Here is a 27,340-nt window from a genome sequence, read left to right on the forward strand (position 1 = left end):
TGTTTTTGCTCAGCCATTTTGTGGTTAAACCCAGCTGTGCACCTCACTGCACTTTGGTTTGCTTTTGTATCCCTGAACGACGCCTCCAGGTGTGCCTTTGAGATGGACGACATTTATAGATGTATCATGCACTAAGCCTGTGTTCCACCCTCCGAAGCATGAAGTTCAGTTACGGAAATAGAGGCTGAGGTATGGGAGTCAAGAGATTTGGAAAAGCTCTAATTGTTCTGCTTGTTGTCATTATTCAACACCAGCAGGATTATGGCAGAAAATTGTTTAAGTGGACAGTATAGGGCAGAGACCACAGAGAGAGTTTTGGAGTGTATATCTGTCTGCATATATATCTTCCTCTCTGCATGTGTGTGTCTTTATTGTGAGCTGCTTTGCCACCTCTCTGCTGAGTGAGACCATTTAGTTGTGACCGCACTATGTCTACTGCTCAACAGAATACAGTTTCAGGCCTCATAAATTTCCCCAAGCATAAGCAGGATATGTCCAGAGCAGACTTTTTTTCTGTTTACTACTCTTTCAAGAACAAGTTTTGATAAAGCAGTGAGCATTGCAACAATGTCTTAATGACTTGTGTCTTTTCATCTGCAGAAATAATGACATATTACACATGTTGGAAAGAAAGAAACTGCACATGAATCGTCTGGTGGCCCTTTACCTTGTTGTATACGAGCTGTGTGCTCCCATCACATTGGTTAGAATGAAGCAGAACGGCATCAGTGCATATAAACAGCCTAATGTAAAATTCATGTCTCGTGGGATTTGTTTCTCTGTCATTAATTACCAGCACTGGCTCCAGGTAAAGAGGCAAAAAGACCAACTGTAGCTCTTACACGGTTCCTATCCTTGGAGACAGCCTTGTTATTGAGTCAAGCTGCACAACGAATGAAGACACAGAGATGTATAGAGACGCACACATGTCTTGCTCATTGTTGTTGGGCATATTATTGTAACATACCTAATTGTTTCGTTAAAGCATAAAATAAACAATTTTGGAACGGGAACGGGAGCCACGACATCAGTATGGGAAATGTTAAGCGCAACTAGTTAAGCGCAAACACTGCGAACAGATAGAAAGAGCTAGCTATAACATCTTGTTCATTAAATCTGTACAAGAAACAACAATTCAGTGTTGTATGGTGGACTATTTCTTTGCTCTAAACAGGAAGTTTATGAGCCTGGCCAGGAAATGATTAGGTATATAACCCCAGTTTAAATTGGCTAATTGTTTTTATACTTTTTTGTGTGGATTAAACATGTTAATTTGTAAGCTGGACAAAGCCAGGCTAACGTTAGTTATTTCGGCCTCTGCTAAGCTACAGCTAACCAGCTGTTAGCTGTAGCTGTATATACCACACTGTATTTTTACTGTGTCCTGTTCTCGTACTTGAATTTGGTCATGTAGACAATGTGTGAACATTTTTAAGAACAATGCCATAGCTGTCAACAGTAAGAAGTTTGCTCTCTATTTCTAAGCTTCAGCAATGGATTGCCACTGATGCAGGGATTTTCTTTTAAAAACTGAGCTCTGTTTATTTAATATGGATCTATTTGTTATTATGCAGGAGGATTAGCCTTGTAAGTGATTAATCTCCAAAATTAAAACAGCTTGATTTGGCTGCAAGTTGATATTGCTCTTCCTAATAGCAGGTATTAAGCAGCCTATGATTCATTTATTCTGATGTCTGTATGGACAGGTAGATAGCCTTGACTGCTCTAACTCTGTGTGTGTAATTTGAGATAAAATATTTTTTAGCAAAATGGTGTGAGCTACAAAAGCAAGGACCAACAGCATATCTAGGCCTCTGATCATCTAATTATGGTTTAATATTTTTTGTCATCTTCCAAGCAGATACGTAAATGACTCTGGGGGCCTATAAAGTGATAAAACTAATACTGGTTCATCCCCGATGATTTGATTGATGATTGTGCATAATGATTTTCCTTCCTTTTAGCTCTGTTTTAATTTACACACTCTGTTTAGAGTCTGGTGACAGCCATTTTTCAAGTATTCAATCTCCAGCTCTTACATTATTTACAAGAGGTATTATTCAGCATACGGCAACAGTATGCCTTTGGTGTCAGATTGCCCATAAAGAGTGACTTCATTGCCTCTTGAGAGAAATGGTAGCTAATTGGTGCAGTCCTCTCTTGGTTGAGTGCTATCAGAGGACACAGGGCTCTTACTGGAGGGGAATTTTCTCTTCGCAATCAAAAGAAAATTGTAGCGCGCTTGGTGCAGAGACATCAAAATAAGCCCACAAATGCATCGACATCTGACAAGCCTATTACTTGATGCAGTATTGAATAGATGTGTCGTATATTTGATGTTTCTTATGTTACTGACAAGCAAACTCTGATATGAAACCCACTACATGCTGCCTATAAACATCCACAAAGATTGTATCTCTTCTTTGATTTATAAAATCACTGTCGACATCTGAGTGCCCTTCCTAATTAAAGTAATACGATTTTGTGATTCTGCCTGCAAGACTGAACATGAGAGACAATGACCGAGTGTCTCATAGCCTTAAACAACCCAGATATTATTTTAATTCAGGAACAAAAAAGCTAATTTGCTGCCATTTTGTAAACTAGACTTGAAGCAAATGTCTTTATGTTCCTATTTTCACAAGATTATATGTGTGATGAAGGATAACTTCAAGGATAACTAATGATTATCTTCACTTAAATTAAATTTACAATTAATCTACTGAATATTTTCTTGATTTCTTGATTAATTAGTTTATAAAACATCAGAAAATATTGAAAACTGTCAAGTACAATATTCTAACCCAAGGTGATTATATTTGGTTATTTCTAAAAAAAAAAAAAAAAAAGAAAAGAAAAAGATTGATTATTGATTTTTTTTTTAATGATTAACTAACTGAATAATCAACTTAACATTTCTGCTTTAATTGGAACATTAATTAGTTTTTTAACTGTGTATTGGTATTTAAGGCCAGATGCCAGATATTCATTTGGAAATGTATGTATTTGTCAACAATCATAAACATGAAAGTATCCCAAATTACACGTAGATGATTATGTAAATGACAATAAAATATGGTTCCAGTTGTGAATATTTGCTGTTTTTACTATCTATCTATTATAATTAATTCAATAATTTTGAGTTTTGGATTGCTGGTCAAAACAAAACTACACAACCTCGGGCTCTGAGTAATTGCAGTGGATTTTCTGACATTTAGCCTACACTCTAAACGATTAATCAATTAATGGAGGCCGTAATCAACAGTTATTGATGATAGGTACTGTAGATGCAGATAAATATATTTGTTCCTCTTCACCTTGCACTTAATATTCTCAGTTGTTTGCGGCATCTCTAAACTGACTGAATCACCAGGGATAACATATGCTGTTAACAGCATTTACAGCATGTATTTGTCAACATACAAACATGTATGTATCAAGAATTACATGTAGATGATTTACATTCCCCAAAATGACAAAGACGCATTATAAAGAAATGTCAAGACCAAATGGAATATATCTAATTACCATATGATAATTTGTGGAAGGTAGATGCTTTGGACCACTGAGTTGGAGCAGCCTGGTCTCAGGAGCAGGTTAATCAGGTGATGCTAGCATGCTGTTACAGGCAGATGCATATTAGGGCTTATATCAGCCTGTGGAAAAGCCGAGGTTTGCTCAGGTATGGAGAGGTTTAATATTCTGAAACCCAATTACACTTGCCCTGGTATTACATTATATGCGTATATTGAATCAACCGAGTCAGCTTATGAATCATCTCACTTTTCCTGAGTCAATAAAAAAACCTTAACAGGCAATACATATTATATGTGAAACTGGTCCCTCTTTCTTTTAAACATAGCATTGTTATACTATTATGATACAGCCTGTGCAGAGTTATTTGTCCATTTAAGAAAAAATAAAAGCAATTTTTAATGAAATTTATTCCAGTGTACTGTAGCTGAAGGAAAAGAAGATGAAATGGATGACTACTTTCTATGGTGATCCTGTTTCCTACTAAGAATTACATTTCTCATTATCTCTTAGCTTTTTTTTTCGATCCTCTTGGCAAATTATTTTTTTGTCTTTTTTGTCAATTCATTTTCCTGGAGTAATTGAACACCTTCATAGCTGAGGGTGCTAACTGAATGCTTCATCATCTACTCATCATGCAAACCACACATGTCAGCTGTTAGTTTTGCAGCCATGTCAGCCAGGCCAACGTGTGAAATGTGTGGGTGACAGACACACAATGGCTGAATGAGTGTAAGGTAATTAGCCAGGGCTCCTGCCAGGGGAAAAAGGTCATTGAGTAAAATGTCACAATCCAGCCTCACTGTAGGGTGGTCTGGGCTTTTTTTTCTCTTTTTTTTTTGTGAGCTTCACAGGACCACTGTTCTCCACCTGCTGTGTCCTCCTGACCACATCACTAGATATCAGCTTTGTAATAAACTCAGATATTTCACTGGAATGAAAAAAGGCTGACGCTCCCCCAGACTGGCTGATTAGTGTGAAACGTGAAATGTGGGCCTTGTCACCATTCTCTCTCAGGAAATGGAGATATGTGTCTGATGACAGAGTGTCAGATAGCATGATATTGCATTTTCCCAGAAGCACCCGGGGAACCTAAAGACAACACTACAGGGACTGCAGACCTCATTGTGGGTAGCTGCTTTTATCTCAAAATACAATCAGGTTGTTGTGGGAAAATGTATGATCAGTCATGCAGGAGACATGTCTCCCTGTATATCCATGTAGATACACGTGCACACTGTGTTTTCTGTTTTATTTATATTGGCAATTCATACTGTATAAAATTGATGGATTTTCTATTTCTGCTCTCATTTCCTTGTTATCTCCAGGCTCTCTGCTGCAGATATCCATCTGTGCGCACACAGTGATTTTAAGCAGAAACACACCTGAGCAATGGAGCAAACATGAGCGCACTTGCACACGTGCATGTGCGCATTCACACATAGATTTGCTTCGCAGGGCTAGGCGTGGACTGAATACAGTGGAATCGCATTATTGCTGATGTATGGTTTTTGCTTGGAGCGGTGCAGTTCTACTTCCGCACACCAGCTTTTTATCAGAGTGAGACAGATGAAGCAGGCAGGAAAAAGTAAAATGCAGGCAGGCTTTGTCTTCATTTTTGACATGTTAGGAAGAAATAACTGCAATGTCAATGGATCCCCCTCCACCAGTCTGTCACCAGTTTGTCTTACTTACAGGCTTAAGTGATAGATAGTGTAAGGTTGGCAGGTTTGCCATGAGTTTGTTCCATGAAGAACCAAAAAGAGGTGGAGTTACAAGTGAAAGCTAGTTTTTATTTCCAGGAATTATGGGCAGCAATAACTCTACAATACCAACAAGCCATGGGACTCACAACACTTAAGTTTTCTCGCTGCTAGAAATGACGTGCGTTCAATACAAGGACATTTACTGACTCGCCCTCTAACAGCTTCACTCTTTCTCTCACTCCAGTGCCAACTATGGAAGATTTCTCCGTCTCGTCACCCGGCCCCAAGACTGCCACACTCATTACCACCACTGCTGTGTCCACCATGAAGGGGCAGGGTGACACCACTGTGCCAGGGGCAGACCCCAGGGATGGGAGAGATCCGTTTGAGGACAGCCGAGGTTTAGGTACAGTGGAGCCCACAGTCCCAGAGCTGCCACCGACACCCAGACGCTTCTGTGAGGCGACCAGGAGGAGAGCCATCGACTGGCCACAGACTCACACTGGAACCACTGTGGAGAGGCCCTGCCCTAAAGGGACTAGAGGTAAGCTCACCATATGATCCACTTTATAACTTAATGTAAACCAAACTTTTCATTCATTGTATTATTTCTCCCACTAAAAATGATGCTAGCATTTTGAGATGAATGTTTTTGAAAAATATTTAACTGTGATTATTTTGACAGTTGCAATTATGATTTGTGATATTACAGGGAATTATATTTTTTACATCATTATTCTCATTTTCAACATATTAAAATATTATAATAATATAATATATAATAATTATAATATGATTTTTTCACAGCAACTTTACAGTAACACAATTTTAGCTTTAAGTGGACAATAAATGGAAACACAATCCAGTACAAACAGACCACAAACTGCAGGGCATTAACATTTTCTGACAAAGTGTCAACAAAAACAGAACTGTTTAAACTTTCCCAAAGTACTATTATGTTGCAAAACTAAAATATTAGATTATATCAGTGTTAATGTGTGTCCAAGTTTAACGACAACTTTTAATCAACTTGATCAGTCATTAGTGTTTTCATTACAAAGTATAAGCCAGGCTAAAGAAAGTCTCAAAATCACACTAATGGCATTCAAATGAACATTCAGATTAAATATTAAAATGGCCCTGTTATTTTATTTGTGCTTATGTAGTTCTTAATGTGCTATTTTCATCTTTGCTTCTACTGAGTGCAATGAGTCAGTGACATTTCAGCTTTAGGGCAAGTCAGATTTAAAGAGTAATACATCATGATTAAGGCCTTTCACATTCCCGAAAATAGGTAATAATACTTTTTTTTCTTAAATATAATGACATAATGTACACTGCTATTGTTTGTGTGTGAGTTTTAAATCCATTTCTTCTTGGAATGGGAGTGCATGGAGAGAAAAAAATGTAGCTTATTTCTCTCTCTCGCAGAGCACAGGAACAACCAATGAAGATAATGGACAACATTTGCAGAGTTATGAAATCCAACAGTATACCAACGTCTATATTCATTCTATTACCTGGGAAATTGGTTGCACAGGTATATTCAGATGATATCAGTAAATCACAGTTACTCATCATAGCTAAAGAAGAAAAAAAAACAACTTCTGGAAGTGTAGGAAATCAGATATCAAAAGCAGCAATAAGGAGACATTGACAGTGCTGATGGTCGTTATACCAGTTCAGTTGACAATGATACTCATGCGGGAATCTCACAGAAGTTACCTTAACACCCTATCACAGAGACTGACAGAACTGTCTAAATATAAAGACGGGCTATTGGAGGATGAAAGCAAGGAAGAGACAATGTTTTGACTGTTGGGGTGAAAAGGGAAAGAATCTTCGATTTCGAGTGTTTCCAATGTTGTCAGTGAAGAGGCATTCATTAGGCGTAATCTTGTATTTTATTTAGACATGCATACAATGTTGACAATTCTCAAATGTATCTGTTTACAGGTAAAACAAATTGGATTGTTCTTTTCTGACAGTTTTGTCCAAGCTTTGTAGCAACCCCATAGTGTTTTACTTTCCCTTGTACATTTTTTTTGTTCATCTATGCTGTACAAAGCTGGCAGGCTCTGACATTGTTTGGAAATGGCTGTTCCTGCCCAACAGTTAGTTTCCTGCAGCAGAGAGCCTGCATGAATGAAAGATCAGCAGGAGAAACTGTATCCGAGCAAGGTTTTGGCCTACCTCCAACTGTTGTGTTTATTCTGTGGTACTGCAGGCATCGCCTCCTTCCTCTGCACTGTGGCAGGGACCTGGTGCTCCAAAGGGCCAGACCTCAGCAACTGCACTTCCCATTGGGTGACTCAAGTGGCACAAAAGGTAAAAACAGGAATGTTTCAATCACAAAATATAGCTGGAAACAAACATGATACATTGCTAAAGTTAAATGTCTAGTTGTAATTTTTGACTTGTGCTTTGCTTGCATGCTTGATTTTTTGACAAATGCTGAAAGAAGGGAAAAGTCAAAGTTACATAACATGAAAGTACTTAAAGGTTAGGTTCCGGTTTTTCAAGTCTGTCTTAATAAAAGCTCATATTTACATGTAAATGGGTCTTGGTCTACTCAACATACTGGTTTTAAAACTATATTCTTAGAACAGAACTTGAAAAAACCTGAACCTATCCTTTAAGCTTATTTCAAGGGTAGCTACAATGCAGTTTGGTAGCAGGAAAAAATAGGCTATCTAAAACATCAAGAGTAAATGCCAACCGCTGCAGTCAGTTACTCAGAATCAAAGAGCTGGAGCTTCTTTCTTCAGTGACTTGTCTGCTTTGATCTTCAAAAGTCTTGCAGGTAGAAATCGAACGTAGATGCACAGATAACAGTTTCAGCAGCCTAAGTGGACCATAATGCAGAACAAACAGAAAACATATTGCATTTTAAAGGCCCAATGCACCTAAAGCATCTGATGCTGGCGTTTTGATTTACACCTATAGTTTTTAAATGGCCGAACGCACCGCAAAAAGAGTTCTGAGTCACATCAAACTGCCTTGACGCCACTACACTGACCTTGTTTCGATTTTGGAGCATCAAATGAGGACCCAAGCTGTTTTTTCTGCAGCTGAAAAAGAGAGAGGCACAGCACGGCAGTGGTTGAGCGAGGAGAGGGAGAGGTAGCAAAGAACAAAGACTGTGACAGAGAAAAAATAAAATGTTATTTTCTGATGGTTTCACGGCGGTTACGTTCTAAAGCACAGATAAATTACCATCAAACAATGAACAGATGATTTACTGTGGAAACAGACGCTCATAGTTTCATTTTCCTCGTCTGCATTTCTCCTTTTCATTCATTCATTACATCCAACTAAAGCAGCTGTAAATACAAAGAACAACAGGACAAAGCTGTGTTGGTTCTGTGTTGTTGGCATTTCAAATCTGATGCCCGCAGTGCACCATAGGAGCAACAACTGACGCACGTCAAATGAGGCGCGTCAGTTATCGCTTTCAGTGTGTTTAGGCCTTCAGAAAGAGGTTTTTATTCTGTTGACTGGAAAAACCCTACTGAATGCAGCAGGTTCAAACAGGGTCGATGAGTGTTGAAAAGAGGCATCAAAATGTCTGAATGTTGAAATTTTGTCACAGTGCAATACATGAGCAACATAGAGGAACTACTCCTGGATGCAAAACATAAAAAAAATTGGTAGTGAGACAGGTTCAAAACAATCTTTGAAAAACAAACAAAATGTAATGTAATCTTTTGGAATAGCTTTCTCTCTCATTTAGCTTTCTCTTTAAGTTTAATTGGCCGGGCATTCTCCATTGGTGCATGTATTGACTCATTTCCTGTTAGTACAAAATGGAAAATTTCAGTGACTTCTTGTATGCTTACTGCAAAAACCAGATTAGCATGTAGTACATACTGTATAAAATGAGTATATTGGTAGAAATTAGGTCACAGTTCATTCAGCGCAGGTTGGATGAAGATCGCTGAATTAAAATTAGAACACAAAATAACTGCAGGGATGCACTGATCATAGATTAATCATCTATGATCAGTGCGTCATACATAACATAACATACATAACACACAGACTACTTATCATTATCGTGGAACACTTTTTTTTCTCTTGCTATTATATTCCCTCCTACATATGCAATCCATTTGTTTACATTCATTCTGCACACAATGAATTTTTCCCTCTGAGCAAGCTGTGTGATAATGGATTATGACTATGAGGTGTGCTGCATGTGAGATACATTATTATTTCAGCTGCACATTGCAAAACCATCATCTCAGATCCACTTCAGAAATGCTTCACTGGCACCTCTCTGTTTTCCTTGTTGCTTTTTTTAGATTCGAAGTGGTGAAAATGCTGCTAATTTAGCCAATGAGCTGGCGCGACATACACAGGGGCCGGTGTTTGCAGGAGATGTCAGCTCCTCGGTGCGCCTGATGGAGCAGCTCGTGGACATCCTGGATGCCCAGCTGCAGGAGCTCAGGCCCAGTGAGAAGGACTCAGCTGGACGCAGCTTCAACAAGGTAGTGAGAAATTCTTGTCTGGCCTATTGTAACCTCTCATTAAACTTTGTCCCTCTTTTGCCCCAACTTGGTTTCAGCATGACTCAGGACATTCATTAGCAGGACACCTACTGGTACACACAAACACAAGCCAGCATTTGCACCCCACTAAATGTGCGCACACACACACAATCATCGGTACACACAAGGTCTCAGGTGAGGGGGCTCGGGAGGCAGGTCTACCGCTGAGGGGAAGCTCATTCCTCTGCAGCTCCCTGGTAATTACCGGCTTTGGAAACACAGACTCACCTGGTAGTTCCACCTTTAAGGAACTAATGGCCATGAGCCCCCTACCAACCTAAAGAATAACTCTTCATGTGTGCAACTGCTCTCTACTGGAGCTTCAGCAGGTGTTCAGCGAGAAAAGAGTAGGCCCGAGGTATACCTACATCTCTCAGCTGCTGGCAGTCCCATGGAGAGATGAGTGACAGTTTGAAAAAAAATGACGTTGTTATTCAGACTTTCTAGACAGCAGTTGCTCTGTAAACAAAGTGATTTGCACCAAGATGAAGCCAGTTGTTTGTGTCCTTACGTTCAGACAGCTACATTGCTATTATGCATTTCCGGATGAGAGCTAACAACTTTCTCGCTGCATCGCTGATAGTGTTGCTGTGATTTGTACATCACAACAACAACTCGCAACTGGCTGATGAGAAGCAACCTTGCCAGAAGTTAGAGGTTCCAGTGATTTTTGCATGTTTTATCCTCTTTACCACAAATCACAAACACCTCACATCAAAAGTACTAATTAGAGCTTTTGATTTATTTGATTGGTTCCCATTCATTTCTGTACAATATGAAAATCCATTGAGGAAAAAAGGCAATGCACTAAACATCACTTTGTCAAAGTTACATTATCACTACTTCAGATTGATTAACATTTCCTGCATTGCAATAATAATTCAACAGATATTAATGCAGAGAGGGATGTTACCTGTGATGAAGTAGATTACAGTGAGCAAGTGTCAAGAGTCTGCCAATAGATTTTCATGCAATTGGAAATAATGGTACTAATAGAAGTCTAAAACTTGAAGGGCAAATACCTCTGAAAATCAAAAAATGACATGCATTTAAAAAGGTCAGTGAGAGTCTACAGAGTGAGTAATTTTTTTGGCCTTTTACTACAAATATTGATTTAATCGTTTTACATCCTGTGAACATGGAGTAACAATAGCTTTAACTTGACTTGTGATTCTGGCCACCTGACAAATCTAATAATAAAGTCAATATTTACTCTCCTTTTAGTTTGTTCTACCAACTCTTGAGGGAAACATTTGGCTCTGCAGCTGCTAAATGCTCCACTGTGTTCACCAGCTAGTCACTAACTTTTTTTTATCAGAGCTTTTAGCAGAAAACAGCTGCCTGCTTTAGCTGTAAATAATTCTGATGAGAGCAGTGAGAGTGAAACAAAACAGTAAAGCTGTGGAGCTTAAAACCAAAACAATGAGCTGAAAGAGGCTAAAACACAGACAGGAACCACAAAGTGATCATTCTCTACAGGAGACCCATTTACACTTTACATCCACTGATAAAAAAATATTGATTAATGTCATGATTACTGATTGATATTTAAGGAGCTAAAACCTTGCAAAAACCCCATTATGGCCATTTAGGTTTCACACAGAGCCTTTCACACAAATCAAGATCTAAGTGGTGATGTCCTTGGGAGAAATCTTGAACCAGTTGAAAAAACATTTTGATTTTCCTCTGTGTCTATGCTTAAGGTATTTATGATGTGCCTGAAACCCAAAGGTTGTAAAGAACATTTTATCTCTTTGTTTTCTGTGTGTGTGTGTGTGTGTGCGTGTGTGCATGTGAGAGAGAGAGAGAGAGAGAGAGAGAGAGTGCGAGTGCGAGCTACAATGTGATTTTCTCTGGTTTGACTCAATTAGGAAGAGAAGGCGACTTATTTAATGCCAAGAGAGCCACAAAGGGTTTTAAAAAGAGCTTGTGCCATATTATTCTCTCCATGCCACAAAATACAAATGACCTCATCCCACATTGTTTATCTTCTCAATGTATTTTAAAGCACCACTAATAGGGAGCATCAGAATCTAGTCTCAGCATTTTTCCTCCTCACTGTTGTGCATTTCTCATCACTTCCCCTCACTATTATGTGATCCATATTCATATTCAGATTTCAAACACTGTTCCCCTGAAAGCATTTAGAGCTGTTGCATCGTTTTTTAAGGTTGTAGTTCATAGACCTGTACTTTATCTTTTTTAATTGATTCTGTACTTTATGGTAAGTGGCATGATTTAATGCTTCCTGTTATTAAGCTCTTCTCTTATTGCTTCTTTCTACAATTTTGTCTTTTGTGCTCGATTCTCTTGTTGTGTGGAAAAGCTTCAAAAAAGAGAGAAGACATGCAGGGCATATATGAAGGTATAGGCTTTCCATGTTGCTTTTTTACCCTGATCCCTACCGCCTGACCAGCAGCATGCCGCACTCTGTCTCCATGTCCTTGATTGTTTCGTTACAGTATGCGCCTGGTGTGCTTGTACAAGATATGGCTGCTTCCTCATCTGACTCGGCTGTCTGTTCTCCTGTCATTCTGTCCATCCGAGGATGCCTCCGTCAATATCACTTTGTCTTTGTCCTACTTCACTCCTCTGTGCTATCACTTGTACATCTTTCTCTCATTTTTTCTCATTTTCTTCCTCCCCCACTCTTTCTCTCTCTCTTTCTCGCTCCATCTATCCTGTCGACTCTTTATATGTTGTGTGAATAATTGCCTTCCCACGGCCGTAATTGCACCTCCCTGTCAGCCAGAAGTGTGATCAAAGTGGCAGTGTGCTCAATTTTCACTTGCTTACATTGTACAGTTTCTAGTCTCCCTTGTCCCCTTAGCAAAAAAAAAAAAAAATCTCCTCTCATGTTGTAATTGTGTTTTATCTGTGGGATTAATTTCTGAGCCCATTAGTATTTTTGTGTTCAATTCTGATTTTTTTGGTCTCTTCCCCAGACATTTTGCTTTTCCTCTGCTGTGGGAGAATTTATTTCCTCAAATAGGTTCTGCTGAAAGACAAGGGCATGGTGAAAGAGCTCAGGATGTGATACCTTGCATAGCATATAAGAAATGATCAGATTTTATGTCTTTCAGTGGCTCACAGGGGCTCCCCATCAGTTCGTGTTGTTTTTACTTGAGGTCTCATTTTACTGTGTGAAAAGGGCGATGTATTTTCTTTCACTGATTTTTATCCATGGTAGTGGTATGACTATGAATAGCCCAGACTAAATATCTCAGTGACTGTTGGGTGGATGGATGGATGTATGGATGGATGGATGGGTGTACAGACATTCATGGATGAAACCTACTGACTTTGATGAGTCTCTGACTTTTCAGCTAGCATGAAACTTTGCCTTTATTAGGTGAAATATCTCTAGAGCTACCACAAGGATTGGCTTAAATTGAAATGGTTCCTAGATGAGCTATCCTCCTGACTTTGGGGATTGCTTAATTAATTTCCTCCTTTGCCACCATGAGCTTGACATAAGTGAAGTATCTCAACAACTTATAAATGGATTTCTGGATGGAAATCTGGTGCAGGATAAATTATAATAACTTTGTTTCTTTAAGTTCTGCGTCTAGTAAAAATGTCCAAACCTTTGTTTTATCACCAAATATTTACAAAAGTAATGACGCATGTATCAGCCTCAGCTGAACTTTGTGTTCAGCGCTAATTAGCAAATGTTACCATGCTACCATAATGAGCTAAGATGGTGAACATGGTTAACATTATACCTGCTGAGCGTACTGATCAAAGCACTGCCTCACAGAGCATGTAGAGGATGCTACGTTAGCAACTGATGCACCAACTGTGTGTGCCTGTGTGTTTGTGTTAGGAGAACTCACCAGACGCTCTGGTTCTTTCTCTTATTTTTCCTCTGGTCTCTATACGTTAATTCATTTAATATTCGGCAGAGAGGTTGACAGGAAACAAGTGAAGAGAGAGAAGTAGGATATGCAACAAAGGTCCCTCAAACCAGGGATGTTGCAGATACAGTATATGGCATGTGCTGTAACCATTCGACTACGAGAGCACTACACAGTCTCTATACTTTTATGAAGTTGATTCACTGACATGTCTTAGTGTCATTCAATTGTGTCTTTCCACTGAATTTGTGTGCCGCCGTTACTCCCACCACGCAATAGAGTTCTCTAGCCAGCATGCTACAGGGGCTCCCCTGGTAGCACCCCTGTGATTTTAAAGTGACCTCCACCCAGGCGAGAATTAAAGAGGATTCAATCAGAACACAGTTTCTTTCTGTGCTACACAAATTAGAGACAGCAGGCTTTTTTATCCTTTTGGATTTCATGGGTCCTTTGAGGATGGCTCACCGGGGGGGAGAACCATTTAGTGTCTATCTGGTTGTAATGGCTGCGACCCTGTAATCACCACTACTCTCTCTCCTACACACACACACACACAGGCACTTAACTCCCATCGTAGTCACAGCTCACGAGCTTCCAGTTGCCTGCAAGGTCAGGGCCACAGAGATTGATTTCTGTGCTTGGGTCTGAGACATAAAGACAGACTGAGAGCCCCGTGTCTGGATACAGTCATCATCTCTGTGGTTAATATGAGCTCAGTGATTAAATGTTGCAGTTAATCACATATTGGTGCCGACTTTGGTTGAGCCATGTTTTTGTTATTCCAGGAGAACGGATAATCTTGTCTGTAGTCAATTAGTATTTTGGCTAATCTTTCTATTTTTTAATAGTAATTTCTCCATATTGTGTAAAGGAGCCATATTGCATAAATTTGCAAATTTGGCCATTGTGGAACTGCAAATTTGAGGACGAAGATATACCAAACGTAGTCTGAATCTGATGCAATTACATAACTATTTTCTTGTAGTAATAATAATAATAATAATAATAATAATATAAATGATCAATAATCCTAATCTCTTTGTTGTGCAATTAGTGTTTTGGATAATCACAGCTGTGACTAATTGGTACAGTGAGCTAGGGGTTGCTGTGGCTAATTACCGTTATTGTAGTGGTCCTTGTTGTGGTTAATGGCACCTACGGTTAAACTGTCACTCTGATTTATCACACCAAAAGCCGCTCTACATTCTGAATCTTTGTACAACTGTCTGTCTTTGGTGGGATTTTAGACAGTTAGAGATGCTGTGCCAGGCAAAAAGTCATGAACTTGCTCTGCCAGGGTCAAAGGAAACTTTTGTTTTATCAACATATGATACTTGTGTGGGTTTTGTGGAATGTTTTCCTTACTTAGTGCTTATCAGAAACCAGGAAATGAAAGGATTTGCCATTGAAAACAAGCAGAACTTTTCCCCTATCTTGACTCAGACTGCCACTCTGGACATGGATTTCATGATAATGCCCTCTTTCCTTTAAGAGAATTCTATTCAAGGCCATTATGGGTAGATCCTGTTTTGGAAATAAGACTATTGTTTATGAAGATAATTGTTCTTTGGAATGTAAAAACCAGGAATTGAGAATGCAGCAGTAGACGGCTGCATTCAGCAGAGGGGAAAAAACATTTGGTCTGTATTTCTTTTTCCCTTCAAGCGTTACATTATTATTCAATAAAGGAACGGGGGGAACAAAAAAAAGCTTCCTTAGATGAAGCATATTTTTCATAAACAGAATTTAAAATAAAAGTACAGGTTGCATTTTTTATCATCATTATTATTTCAGTTACCCTTGACTTCCTTGAACCCTCATGTCTTCAGTCGGTGTGATCTTGATATTTCAGTTGTTGTTGCTGTCACTGTTAGCCATGCATGCCCTTCTTGTCATTTGCTACCCAGTCCGCGTCCTCCCCAACCCCCTGCTCTTTGTTATTAAACTGAAGTTATGATGGGAGGAATCAGCAAGCTGACATTTCACTTGTCTCCATGGATACAGGCAATCGTGGACACTGTTGACAACCTCCTGAGGCCGGAAGCTCTGAAATCCTGGAAAGACATGAATTCCACAGAACAAACGCATGCCGCTACCATGTTACTGGATACCCTGGAGGAAGGGGCGTTTGTCCTTGCAGAAAACCTGATCGAGCCGGCGATCGTAAAAGTGCCTGCAGAGAATATCAGTAAGTTGCTATCCAGCCAGCTATAAAAAAGATAAAACCGCATGTACACGTCTGTCAGCCCCAATTTTGGACGCTGATGGTTATTCCTCTTTTTGGCTGTCTCACTCAAACTGTTTCAAAGTGAGCTGTAAAATTGTCTTCAGGGTGATTTTCTGTTCTTTGTTTGTTTGTTTGTTTGTTTTTTTGCACCTGGACAGCTATTCCTCAAGGAGAAGATGTTTTTTTTTTCTCATCTTACTGAGGTCATAAGAAAAAAAAAGGATTTGTTCCCGGCTGCTAAAAAACAAAGACATATGTCCTCACAGGCAGTTTATTAGCAACGTGATCTCATTCATTTAAGTCAGCTTTGTGCAGTGAACTGTCTTATTTCTATTCATAGCTCTACTGTATGTTACTATGGTTATGGTCTCCCACTCATCCCTTTTGTCTTATACCTCATTGATTTTTAATCTTTTTCGTGCATAGTATAGTCACCTCATTGAATGTGTGCTGCAAGATGAACTGTGCAGACCTCCAGGTGCAAAACAAAGAAAACCAATTGAATGGCATTGTTCCATTCACACAGCTCTCTATCTGTTCTCAGCAAGCCTTTCCCATTAAGTGGTAGTTAGCTAAGCTGATAAGGACTAGTTGCTCTGTCTCTACCAAAGCACTGATTAATATATTTTGTAATAGGCTGTATATTGGCTATTTAATCACCGCATTCAGGCTGTTTTTATGAGCTTGTCGAGCTCTCGCTTATCTGTGCAATAGAGATAATATTCCAGTGGAGTAACATAAATACACCAATATGAGGAAACACAATCTAAATCTCAGAGACTAGCTTACCTGACCTCCCTTGAAGAGTTGAAAAAAAAGAGTGATGAAAATGATTGTTGCTCCTAATTAGCAGTTTGTCAAAGCCCAAATGGCACCTCCAGGCGAGCATCAAGGGCAAAGCAAGAGAAAAGGGAGGGAGAGCAAAAACTAGACGGAGGGGGAGAGCAACCAGAGAACAATTCCTCATCTCTGTCTGTCAGAAGCCATCTATCTGAGGAAGTGAGGCCGTTTCTGATGGGAGGGAGTGTGCTGATACGTGTGTCCTCCTGACCCTTCAGTAATTTCACACATCAAAGGGAGCACCACCCGGCAGCTGGCATACCGGAGAGAGGGGCTGCAGGAATTTGGAGGATTTTCAGAGATTTGCTCGTCGAGCCCAGAGTTATCTAAACCCACAGGGGAAAGAAAAAGTAAAAGTAAAAGCTCAATGATATTTTTGATCCTATGAATATTTGACATTCATGCTGCGGTAGGTTGTGTGCCTGCATTTGCTCATCCTCTATTGCTGCCCTTGTTGTTATTTTCTCTTTTGCTCTCGCCTCGGAGGCTTTCACAATGCCAACCAGCAGCTTAGCGACATGTTTTTTTTAAGTAAATGACTCTCCATGGGGTCTTGCCAATAAGATTGGATTCTGTTACTGTTACAATGAACATCAGGTCTTTCCATGTACCCTGCCAGGTCTTAACGTCAGAGCTCAATTACCATATGCTACTTTTTGAAATGATTTCATATGAGTAACACATCTCTCTCCCTCTCTCTCTCTCTCTCTCTTCCATCATCACCTTCTTTTCTCAGTGTTGGACGTGTATGTGTTAAGCACTGATGGTCAGGTGCAAGACTTCAGGTTTCCTCAGACAAGTAAGGGTGGAGCATCTCTTCAACTTTCCTCCAACACGGTCAAAGTCAACAGTAAAAATGGTGAGAAACGCACAACTGCTGTAGAAATATTTGATGATGTTTAAGTTTTGGCTTCTCTTTTTGGGTTTTTTTTTGGGATGATTGCCACCAGTGAAATAAAATCACCTCCTGTTTGAAATGTTAGTCTTCCATGTCATGAAGATTGATTGTCCTATTTAAGTTTTAGGATATTTTTAAGTGATTAGTTTAACATTTTTGGAAATGGGAAAGCGTTTTATGAGTAGATTGATACCACTCTCCTCTCATGTCTATGCATTAACTATGGAGCTAGAGCAGGGAGGCGATTAGCTTAGCTTAGCATAGCATGAAGCTTGGAGAAAAAGGGAATGGCAAGCCTGGCTCTCTCTAACGTTCAAAAATACACCCACCAACACCTCTACAGCTTGCTAATTAACACCTATGTTGTTTGTTTAACCTGTACAAAAATAGAAATGTGAAAACAGCACATTTGTGGTTTTGTTGCTAGCTCTGTGCTGTAAAGTATTTATTTACTAAAATATGATATCTCAGATGAGAGCTACATGATCTTGGTTGTAATAATACACTTAACACATCAATAGAAACATCAATGTTGCTTTTAGCAAATAACAGACACCTTGTTTGTTTTTTATATACATAAGAGGCAGCAATAAAAGGAACAGTTCAGCATTTTGGAAAATATGCTTATTCATTTTCTTATTGAGTGTGAGATGAGAAGATCAATAACACTCTCATGTCAGTAAGCTAAATATATCCATTTAAAAAAACAAGCCCCAAAATGTCTTGGTGTTCTTTTAAGACTTTACACTACCAATGATATATGATACCAAATATGTCTCAATTGTGACCTTCATAATTGTATTATTGCAGGTGTGGCCAAGCTAGTATTTGTGCTCTACAAACACCTGGGTCAATTCCTCAGCACCGAGAACGCCACACTGAGGGGACTGGGAGACATGAACAAACACAACCTCTCGCTCACCGTTAACTCCCACATCCTGTCAGCCTCTATTACCAAGGAGTCCAGCCGTGTGTTTGTGGCTGACCCCGTGATCTTCACACTGGAGCACCTGGATGTAAGTCTCCTGTTGACACATCCCCAGAACACCATATACGGCTGGGACTTTAAAAAAACTGAAATGGCTGCACAGCCTTTTACAGAGAGGGGCAAATCCAACACAGAGTAAAGAGAAAACATAAAATTATACATTAAAGAAATATGTTTTGCTCTGTCTGTGTTGTGTTTCACCTTGCGCTTGGATATTGCCATCATATGCCATCCTGTTTTATTCCTTTATTTGGATCTTTTTCAACCCGTGTCTTCCTACAAGCCATAAGAAAGGGTGCATTGCATAGATCCTAATTGTCAAAACAAGCACACATGCTGCATCTCATGCATGTTGGAATACAGTGACTTACAGTTAGACATGTGAAATATACGAGGTCTGTTGTACAGTTTGTGTACAATCATGCATATTGCAGTACTTGTTCATATATGTTTAATCATATTCTGTTTCCTTCTGTTTGTGTTTTGTAGAAGGAGCACTACTACAATCCCAACTGTTCCTTCTGGAATTACTCAGAGCGGAGTATGATGGGATACTGGTCCACTCAAGGCTGTAAATTGCTGGAAACCAACAAGAGTCACACCACTTGCTCCTGCAGTCACTTGACCAACTTCGCCATCCTCATGGCTCATCGGGGAAATGTGGTAAGTGGCCCTCGCTTTGTGGTTGCACAAGCTTTTTTTTTTTTTTTCACTGCCTCAGTCAGTTGTTCTCTTGTGTCGCTGATAGATTTGTGCACACACGGCAAGAACAAGACTGGCATTTCAGTGGAGATAATTAGATTATTGCTGGAGGAGAAGGCAAAAGTGAGAGAATGTGGAGGAGGGGAGAGGAGGTGGAGAAAAGGAAGCAGGCTGTCACTTTAAAAGAGCATGATAGTGGATCAGGATAGGAGGTGCCATACCATTATCAGAAGTAATTATATTTTACCTGTGGTCCGTGTCTAGTATTTCTCCATGCATATGTCGCTGAGAATGATGGGGAACAGTATAACCTCAGCTTTAACGTATGTTTCCACTCTTCTTGAAGTGGTGTAGGATCCATTTGGTTGTGAAATGCAATTACAATCCAATTACATGATAAATAGCATGTGTAGTGAGGACCTAGCCAATAATAAATGTGGAGGATAAGTTTGTGGTTCGTTTAATAATATGTCCCAACTCATGAACTCTGTCCCTGTCATCTGTCTTAACCGCAACCTTAACCACAGCTTGAAACCAGAGCCTTGAGGATAGGCTTAGCCTCACACCAATTCCCTACACATCACCTCAAATGCAGCTCCTGCCCTCAATAAAATTACAAATATCACAGGAGGAATTGCCTCACTTTCAGGCCACCATGTCCTTGAGTGATATTTTGTATGGTCAGGTCTGCTATTTTCATATTTGCCGGGTGCCCATCTTGAAACATGCTCAGTTTTAGATACTCAGAAAGGCGGTGTGATTTGACCTCAAAAACATAAATCCCACATGTGGACGTCACATCTCGTGGCCACTTGCACTTTTTCAGCTTACATCACTTTGTGCAACATGGACCACATAATGTGATCCAAGCATGTTCAGATTGAGAGCAAAAATGTCATCAGGTGCAGTCAGGTTGGGGACAGGATGGCATAGAAATTTCCATTTTTATAGCAAATATAGAGATATATTGAGGTTTTCATCAGGTCAGTGCTGTGTCGTAGTGTTGCACTCCAGCAAATATGGCAATGACCATTATGTGCTTAAATGGCACCATTATGACAAGTGGGTAGTTCATGAGGGAAAGTCATTTCATGCTGTCTGTTTCTCCATAGGGGGAGGGGAGCGTCCATGAGCTTCTCCTTACCGTCATCACCAGGATGGGTATTGCCGTGTCTCTCGTCTGCCTGGCCATTAGCCTCTTCACCTTCTGCTTCTTCAGAGGTCTGCAAAGTGACCGCAACACTATCCACAAAAACCTCTGTCTCAACCTCTTCATTGGAGAGCTAGTCTTCCTCGTCGGCATCAACATGACTGAACCAAAGGTACCGTGGAAATTACAGTGCAGATGGTTTCAACTTTCAAACTACTAATGAATGGTTTCATCTGATATGATTAGCCTTTAAACGCTTAAAAGCCCAGCAAAACAGAAGTTAAAGCCTCTTTAGTTTCAATACTGTGACGCATTTCCCACTGAAACCTAATATTTGAACGGAGTACAGTTACAATAAGGGTTGAAATAAAATCCTTCACATCTGATTGGACATCTTAAATAGTGGGCAAGGCTTACATACTCTAAAGAGTTAAGCGCGATACGGAGCTCAAATTTTATAATTTTATAGGCAGTAATTCTCCTACATCATTTTTATTTTTTGAAACTGGTTGCACAATATGCATTTTAACACTGGACCAACTGATTTTTTGAAATTGTACAATTTCTGTCTAGTTACCCAGAATGAGAAAAACATAAGTAACAAGTAATGTTTACTTAGTTTAGCTCAGTTATTGAATATGGTTTGTATTTGGTATTCTAAATATTGTAATCTAATTTCTGTGTTACCGGTTAATGAATGAATAAATAAATATGTTCATATTTTGTACCGTAGTTAAGCCAGACGTTTAAAAGGTGTATTTTCCTACCTCTAAAAAATGTGTGTGTGTTTGGAGTATTTCTTTAGAACGTGACTAAATATGAGCAAAAAGTGAAAAAATAATATAAATTATTCAAGGGTTTAGACTCGAACATTTGCTTTGTCAGTACTGTGTGGGTGTGATTTCATCAGATTTGACTGACACTGACTTGCCCACTTTAGACCAGTGAAGGAAATGCCCAAAGATTATGATTTAGGGTGAAAAATAGTTAAGTAGGATCCTATTACTTTTACTATTACTAAAAACTGATGAAGATATTTATCTTTATCTTTATCTATATTATTTTTGTTGTTTTGGTCCCTTAGACATCTTGTAATTCGGTGGTTGTGGCACGAATATCCCTTTTTAAAAATATATACTTGTGAGTCTAACATCTGCGTTTGTCTTTTTGTCAGCTGGTGTGCTCCGTCATCGCCGGGGTTCTCCACTTCTGCTTCCTGGCTGCATTCGCCTGGATGTGTCTGGAGGGAGTGCAGCTGTACCTCATGCTAGTCGAGGTGTTTGAGAGCGAATTCTCACGCCGAAAATATTACTACGTCTCTGGATACCTCTTCCCAGCTGTGGTGGTGGGCATCTCAGCAGCCATCGACTACCGAAGCTACGGCACGCAGCGGGCGTAAGTGTGGCGTCTTTGCAGAAGCACAAATATCACAAGCATTAGTCTTCCCCCCTCTCCATGAAGACACACCCACACAGCATGCATGTATGTAATAATGATAGTAATATCACAAAGAGCAGCCCACCTCTGCCCCTTGGCAAATTTACACCCTGTCACTTCTAAAAGAAGAGGCATTGAGCAAAGCCGCAGCAACATTAATGAATGCGCCGGCTAGCTGCACTGGCCTGCTGGGTTTTTATTCTTTGCATGTGGATAATTGCTGCCCTTGTCAGTTAAAAGTTTATGCACTTCTCTGGTCTTCATCCAAGCAGCAAGCTTTATGATTTGTAAGACTGCAATCCTCTAATTTATGGGATTTAAGTAAACTGCCTTTTCAAACTCTATTTTATTGCTGTAAGCTTCACTTAATTTGTTTCCTGATGATAAATGGACGAAGGTACAATTCATTCTTGAACTGTCTACAATACATTGTTTACTATACAGTCTTAGGTACACACAGTCAGTGATCCCATATTTGTAGACATTTGCAGACTGTGAAGTCATGAGTCCTATAACCACTGCCTCTTAGACTGCAGCCTCTCATGGCATGAGGCCAAAACTCCCTCAAGGTTGGGCTTTCTTCTCTGTGGTCAGAGGAGTCTCTACTCTGTTGCTGTGGCCTATCATCATTGCAGCTCTGCTGGGCCCTGATCGATGAGACACAACTTTGTCTTGGCAATGAGATGATTTAATGAACTAAATATCAACTTTTGCACCCTATAGATGCTGGCTGAGAGTTGATAACCATTTCATCTGGAGCTTCATCGGACCTGTAACCTTCATAATTGTGGTAAGTTTTAATTTTGTGATAACATTTTTTTTTCTTTTCAAAGAAAAGCTTTGAAAACAGTTTATAGATTTTCTCTCTGTGTTGGCAGCCTCTTAGCTCTGCTTTCTCAGATCAATTTGCATGAAAGGAAAGTGGTCCCATTATAGCTGACACGAGGACATCAGTGTCCACTCAGCTATGAAATCCTCTGAAATCAGAATTGGTGAGCGGCAACAACTTAAAGCTGTTTGGTCCTTGCTGTACATCTAGAGAATACTCCCCTCTCGCAATCAGGAGGAGAAATCATCTCAGGCATGAAGGTCATTTGCTCGGTGGGAAAACAAGTGTGGTGGTGGTGTGGGGGGTGGACATGGAGGTAATGAGTGGGTGGGCCAGACAACCATTACCACAGCTCATAGCCCTGCTGAGGATCATGACATGTCCCCAGCCAATCGCAGCACACGGACATCTCCATCTTCACCTTTTAATATTTCATGTGGTGCACTGGGTGTTCACAATGACTCAACACACATAGACACATGCACATGCGTGCATGTAAGAATGCATGCACACAGACCTGAACAAACACACTCTGCATATCCATATAGGCATATATGGTAACACACATGTAAATCTGTCTATAGGCTGTAAATACATGTAAAACCTCGAGAAGTGCTGCGTTGGCAGCAATGTGTTTTTGCGCTGTATTTGGCAGAGAAGTGAGAGACCTGAATATTGTAGAGGACAGCCCCTTGGAGACCGTGAAAGAGGGGGTGTCCACATGCAGTTTGCTTCAGATTTCTGCAGAGTGCCTCCTCGCCTCGCTGTCCGTCCGTCTGTCTGTCTCATCGGATCTGTGTCATCACTTGCGGCTGTGTTAAATGCATCTCCAGCCACTCGACTCATGCGGATGTAAATCGGCCCCAGTGGCTGGGAGACAAAACTCAGCATTACTCTAAGCTGTGATCTAAAAGCCTCCTACTGTCTTGTTAGCCACTCCTTTTTTCCTTCCATCTTTCCCTGCTGTTGTTGGTTTCCATCTGCTTTCCACTCACATTTCTCTTTGTTTCCATTTAAGGACCCTTTTTCCGTTGCCTTGTAGTGTTTCAGAACACATCCATATGGGAATATAACATGTAGCTTTCAGCTTCTTTGTGAATTCAGTTGATTGTAGCAACGAAAATAAATTGTTTGATCACCTAAGAACAATACAACTAGATCATTATACTTTCTTTTCTTTGCCAACTCATGCTTTTTTTATTTCCTTCATGTACTGTAGATTGGCTTTCAAAATACATGATAGGATTCGATATGAGATGGAAGTTTTTAATAGCATCAAAATCTGCATATGTTTTTTATCTTTTATTGAAAATTTATTTCAAAGGTATAATATGGTATTGAAGCATAAATTGAAGCACATTCCCTTTCCCTCGATGGCTGGCAGGCCCTCCGGTGCTTACAGAGAGACATCCTGTAAGTATGGAAACCTTGCTGGATGTATGGCTTGAATCACTTCAGTATTTTCCCTGGCTTCAGAAAATTTGTTTCTAAAGTATGGCACTCATCTCCGTTCTTTCCTTTCTGTATTTTTCTGGAGCTGCTGTCCGCAGTACATCAGATCTGTCTGGGCGTAATCAGATATAGATTCTTACATTCGTACAGATGAGGATTTTCACTGTGTGTTTGCTCAAGGCCTGGGATTGAGTATAATGTCAACAAGGAGAGAGGGAAGAGAAACTTTCAGCGCGGCTTATGTTGAAGGCCAGAGCTGTGTGAAGTAGACCAAAGCGTTAACCTCTCAGTGTTATTTTTTCTCTTCGAAGTCAGTGTACTTTATGATCCGCACTGAGGCATTAAATTTTCATATTCCTCTCGGTAAAGGTATGCTGGTGTTGGCGCTCGCTGTAGAGCCTAAACCACCATAGATTAAGCAATACTCTAAAGCCGCCATAAGTCAATGTGAAACACAACTACGGGTGTTAGGAACAGGAACTGGATGCCGTTCTGAGTGTAGTCTGTTAACTCCTTGATACATCTGTTTTGACAGGTCAATGTCATCTTCCTGGTGGTGACGATGTACAAGATGGTGAAGCATTCCACCTCCATGAAACCCGACTCGTCCAGGCTGGGGGGTATCAGGTGAGGGGTGTCACTCTGGGAGATTAAGTAGCCACCCTGTGGTTGCTTGGTCCGAGGCTGTGTGTGTGTGTGTGTGTGTGTGTGTCTCTATGTTGAGTGGGATCATTTGTGTGTGAAAAGGAAAATAATATGCACCATTACCGCTTTTCGCTTTTGCCTTCCTCCTGAAATTTCAAAGGTGCATTTGACCTACACTTTATTTGATTTTCTGTTCTCTTAAACCCGACCAGACCAATATTTTTCCCTTTCAGATTTTATTTCTGTCCGTAGGTGGTGCCTTTTCAGATCGTTTTATGATTTCAGTATTTGCACTACTCGGGGTTATATTGCCTCTTTTATTTCTTCATAACTGCATTCCTGACCTTTGGTATCTTTTTGCTCCTGTGCTGGCAAAGTTTACAGGCTTCCTCGGAAGACAGATTCAACCACATGCCTTGTAGATTTAAGCATGGCAAAAATGGAAAAAGGGGCCCCCATCTTTCCGCTTCCAGTGGGCTGCATTGCTCGATAAAACAACAAGTCCCTGATTGTTTCTGTGCCTGGATTCTTGTTCAACAATATGTTTGAGGGCAGGCCAACATATCTTATGTGGGTGTTTGATTTTTAGGCAGCCACTCACATTTTTGTCCAAACCAAAAAAAAAAACAGCAAATTGGCTTTCGGGTGTATAATCGGAGTGTTTTTTTTTAGCACACAGCATCCACACATTTGTAGATGCTGGATTTCACACTTTATCTTAAGTAGTCAAAACTCATTAACTGTCATTAATTAGGGTCCACCTCAAATCCACCATGAATTTGAGTTGCTGTGTCAAGTGTAGTAACTTGTGAAAAAATGAAAAAATTGGTTGCTAGTGGTGGGATTATTTCCGACACAAAACAGTATTCTTGCACAATACTGGAAAGCAAGTAGAACCAGCCATCAGTCTTAACACCGCTTCTCATTTTTCTCCTCCTGTGTATGGGTCTCTCCGTGACATGCTGCTGTCCCATATCCTCTCTCCTCTCCAGGCTCACCGTACCTCTCTTGGGGTGGATTACTTCTCTCTTGTGTATCAATAACGACCAGCTATTGTCATTGAAACTGACTGTTAAGTTATCTTATTTCCTCTAGGCTTTCCTGGAAGCTGAAAAACCTGCTGTGTTTGCAGTATCTTCAGCCAACTCCAAGGATTTTTTTTGATTCAGTGTCAAATACTAAACGCACATCTATTCCAAAAGTTTGCATCAGGATTTATACACCACGCTGCTGTTAAAGCAAAAAAAATAAATGGGGGGGATTTTTTGCCTTTTTTAACAAGCGGTTGTCCAGGAGAAGAGAAATGTCAATCCCCAACAAAGATTAAATCCACTGTGGTTTCACTAGCTAATATCACTTCTCTTTGTTTCACAGGTCGTGGGTGTTGGGAGCGTTTGCCCTACTTTGTCTTTTAGGACTGACGTGGTCCTTTGGCTTGTTCTTCCTCAATGAATCTTCCATCGTTATGGCTTACCTCTTCACGATCTTCAACACTCTGCAGGGGATGTTTATCTTCATCTTCCATTGCCTCCTTCAGAAAAAGGTAAGTTTTGTCCTGTGAGACTGTGACGATTACTTACTCAATCCAAAAGAGAATTAATCAACAGTAATGTGATTAATAGTCTCAGTCATTTATTAAGAAACACATCCAGGTTCCACCTTCTCAAATGTGAATGTGAATGCCTTTCTTTTTTTTTAACCGTTTGCTTTAGTATTCTTATTTTTAGCAACACCCACATAAAGTGCTTCTACTGTACAATATTTCAACATGTTATCATGATGTTAATTATACCTGTCCTTACAGATATGGTATTTATACTGCTGTCAGCTCGATGGCATTTGATGATGTTGAAGATGGCGGGGGGTGTTGTGCCAGTCTGTGTGCTCAGTCTGTCCTGATCTTATACTCCTCTGTAGGTCCGCAAAGAGTACAGCAAATGTTTCCGTCAGTCCCAGTGCTGTGGAGCGCTGCCACCTGAGGGCTCCCACAGTTCAGCCAAGACAGCCACGTCCCGATCCACGGCCCGCTACTCATCCGCTACACAGGTACATGATCAACACCGGTCATCAGACATCAGGGTTCAGGAATTTTTAAAAAACGTGTCAAAATGTTTGTATGTAGATTCATTTTATTTATTCTATATCCAGGCATTTTTTGTTTATATTTTTTATGAATATATCAAAAATAAAAGCTTTCATGAGTCAGAAAAGTTTTCAAATATCTATCATCAAAAAATTTTAACTAACCCTAGTGATATTCTATTTTTTGTTATTGTCAACAAATTCTATGAAAAGAACAACAATAATAATGAAGTGATTCTTCTAACAAATATTGTTTGGTATGCAAAGCCTGATATAGTTTATTCTTCTCTGCTATAGACTTCCGTTGTTATAGAATACACTACTGAAAATACATCAGTGCACCACTCTACAGTAGGTGACATGTTCCTTCATTAGAGCACGGTTGTGTGTTTTGAATCTATCCACATACACTATCTCAGTGTGCAATTTCTAGTTAATGCACC

At 39.9% G+C, this 27,340-nt stretch overlaps 1 protein-coding gene across 3 annotated transcripts in view; it reads left to right on the top strand.

Moving 5' to 3' along the window:
* The window catches only part of LOC128369527 (adhesion G protein-coupled receptor L2-like), a 63,212-nt gene that overhangs the window by 27,949 nt on the left and 7,923 nt on the right, over positions 1 to 27,340 (top strand). For all 3 annotated transcript variants that reach the window (XM_053330591.1, XM_053330593.1, XM_053330592.1), the window contains 14 exons: positions 5,485 to 5,784; positions 7,468 to 7,568; positions 9,545 to 9,730; positions 12,117 to 12,155; positions 15,652 to 15,835; positions 17,451 to 17,573; positions 18,423 to 18,628; positions 19,090 to 19,263; positions 20,415 to 20,624; positions 21,627 to 21,847; positions 22,613 to 22,679; positions 24,706 to 24,797; positions 26,190 to 26,358; positions 26,733 to 26,861. In XM_053330591.1, coding sequence (XP_053186566.1) covers positions 5,485 to 5,784; positions 7,468 to 7,568; positions 9,545 to 9,730; positions 12,117 to 12,155; positions 15,652 to 15,835; positions 17,451 to 17,573; positions 18,423 to 18,628; positions 19,090 to 19,263; positions 20,415 to 20,624; positions 21,627 to 21,847; positions 22,613 to 22,679; positions 24,706 to 24,797; positions 26,190 to 26,358; positions 26,733 to 26,861 — 2,201 coding nt within the window. The remainder of the gene's footprint in view (positions 1 to 5,484; positions 5,785 to 7,467; positions 7,569 to 9,544; positions 9,731 to 12,116; positions 12,156 to 15,651; positions 15,836 to 17,450; positions 17,574 to 18,422; positions 18,629 to 19,089; positions 19,264 to 20,414; positions 20,625 to 21,626; positions 21,848 to 22,612; positions 22,680 to 24,705; positions 24,798 to 26,189; positions 26,359 to 26,732; positions 26,862 to 27,340) is intronic.

Source organism: Scomber japonicus, chromosome 12 (genome assembly GCF_027409825.1).
Source record: "Scomber japonicus isolate fScoJap1 chromosome 12, fScoJap1.pri, whole genome shotgun sequence".
In the NCBI taxonomy this organism is placed as follows: Eukaryota; Metazoa; Chordata; class Actinopteri; order Scombriformes; family Scombridae; genus Scomber; species Scomber japonicus.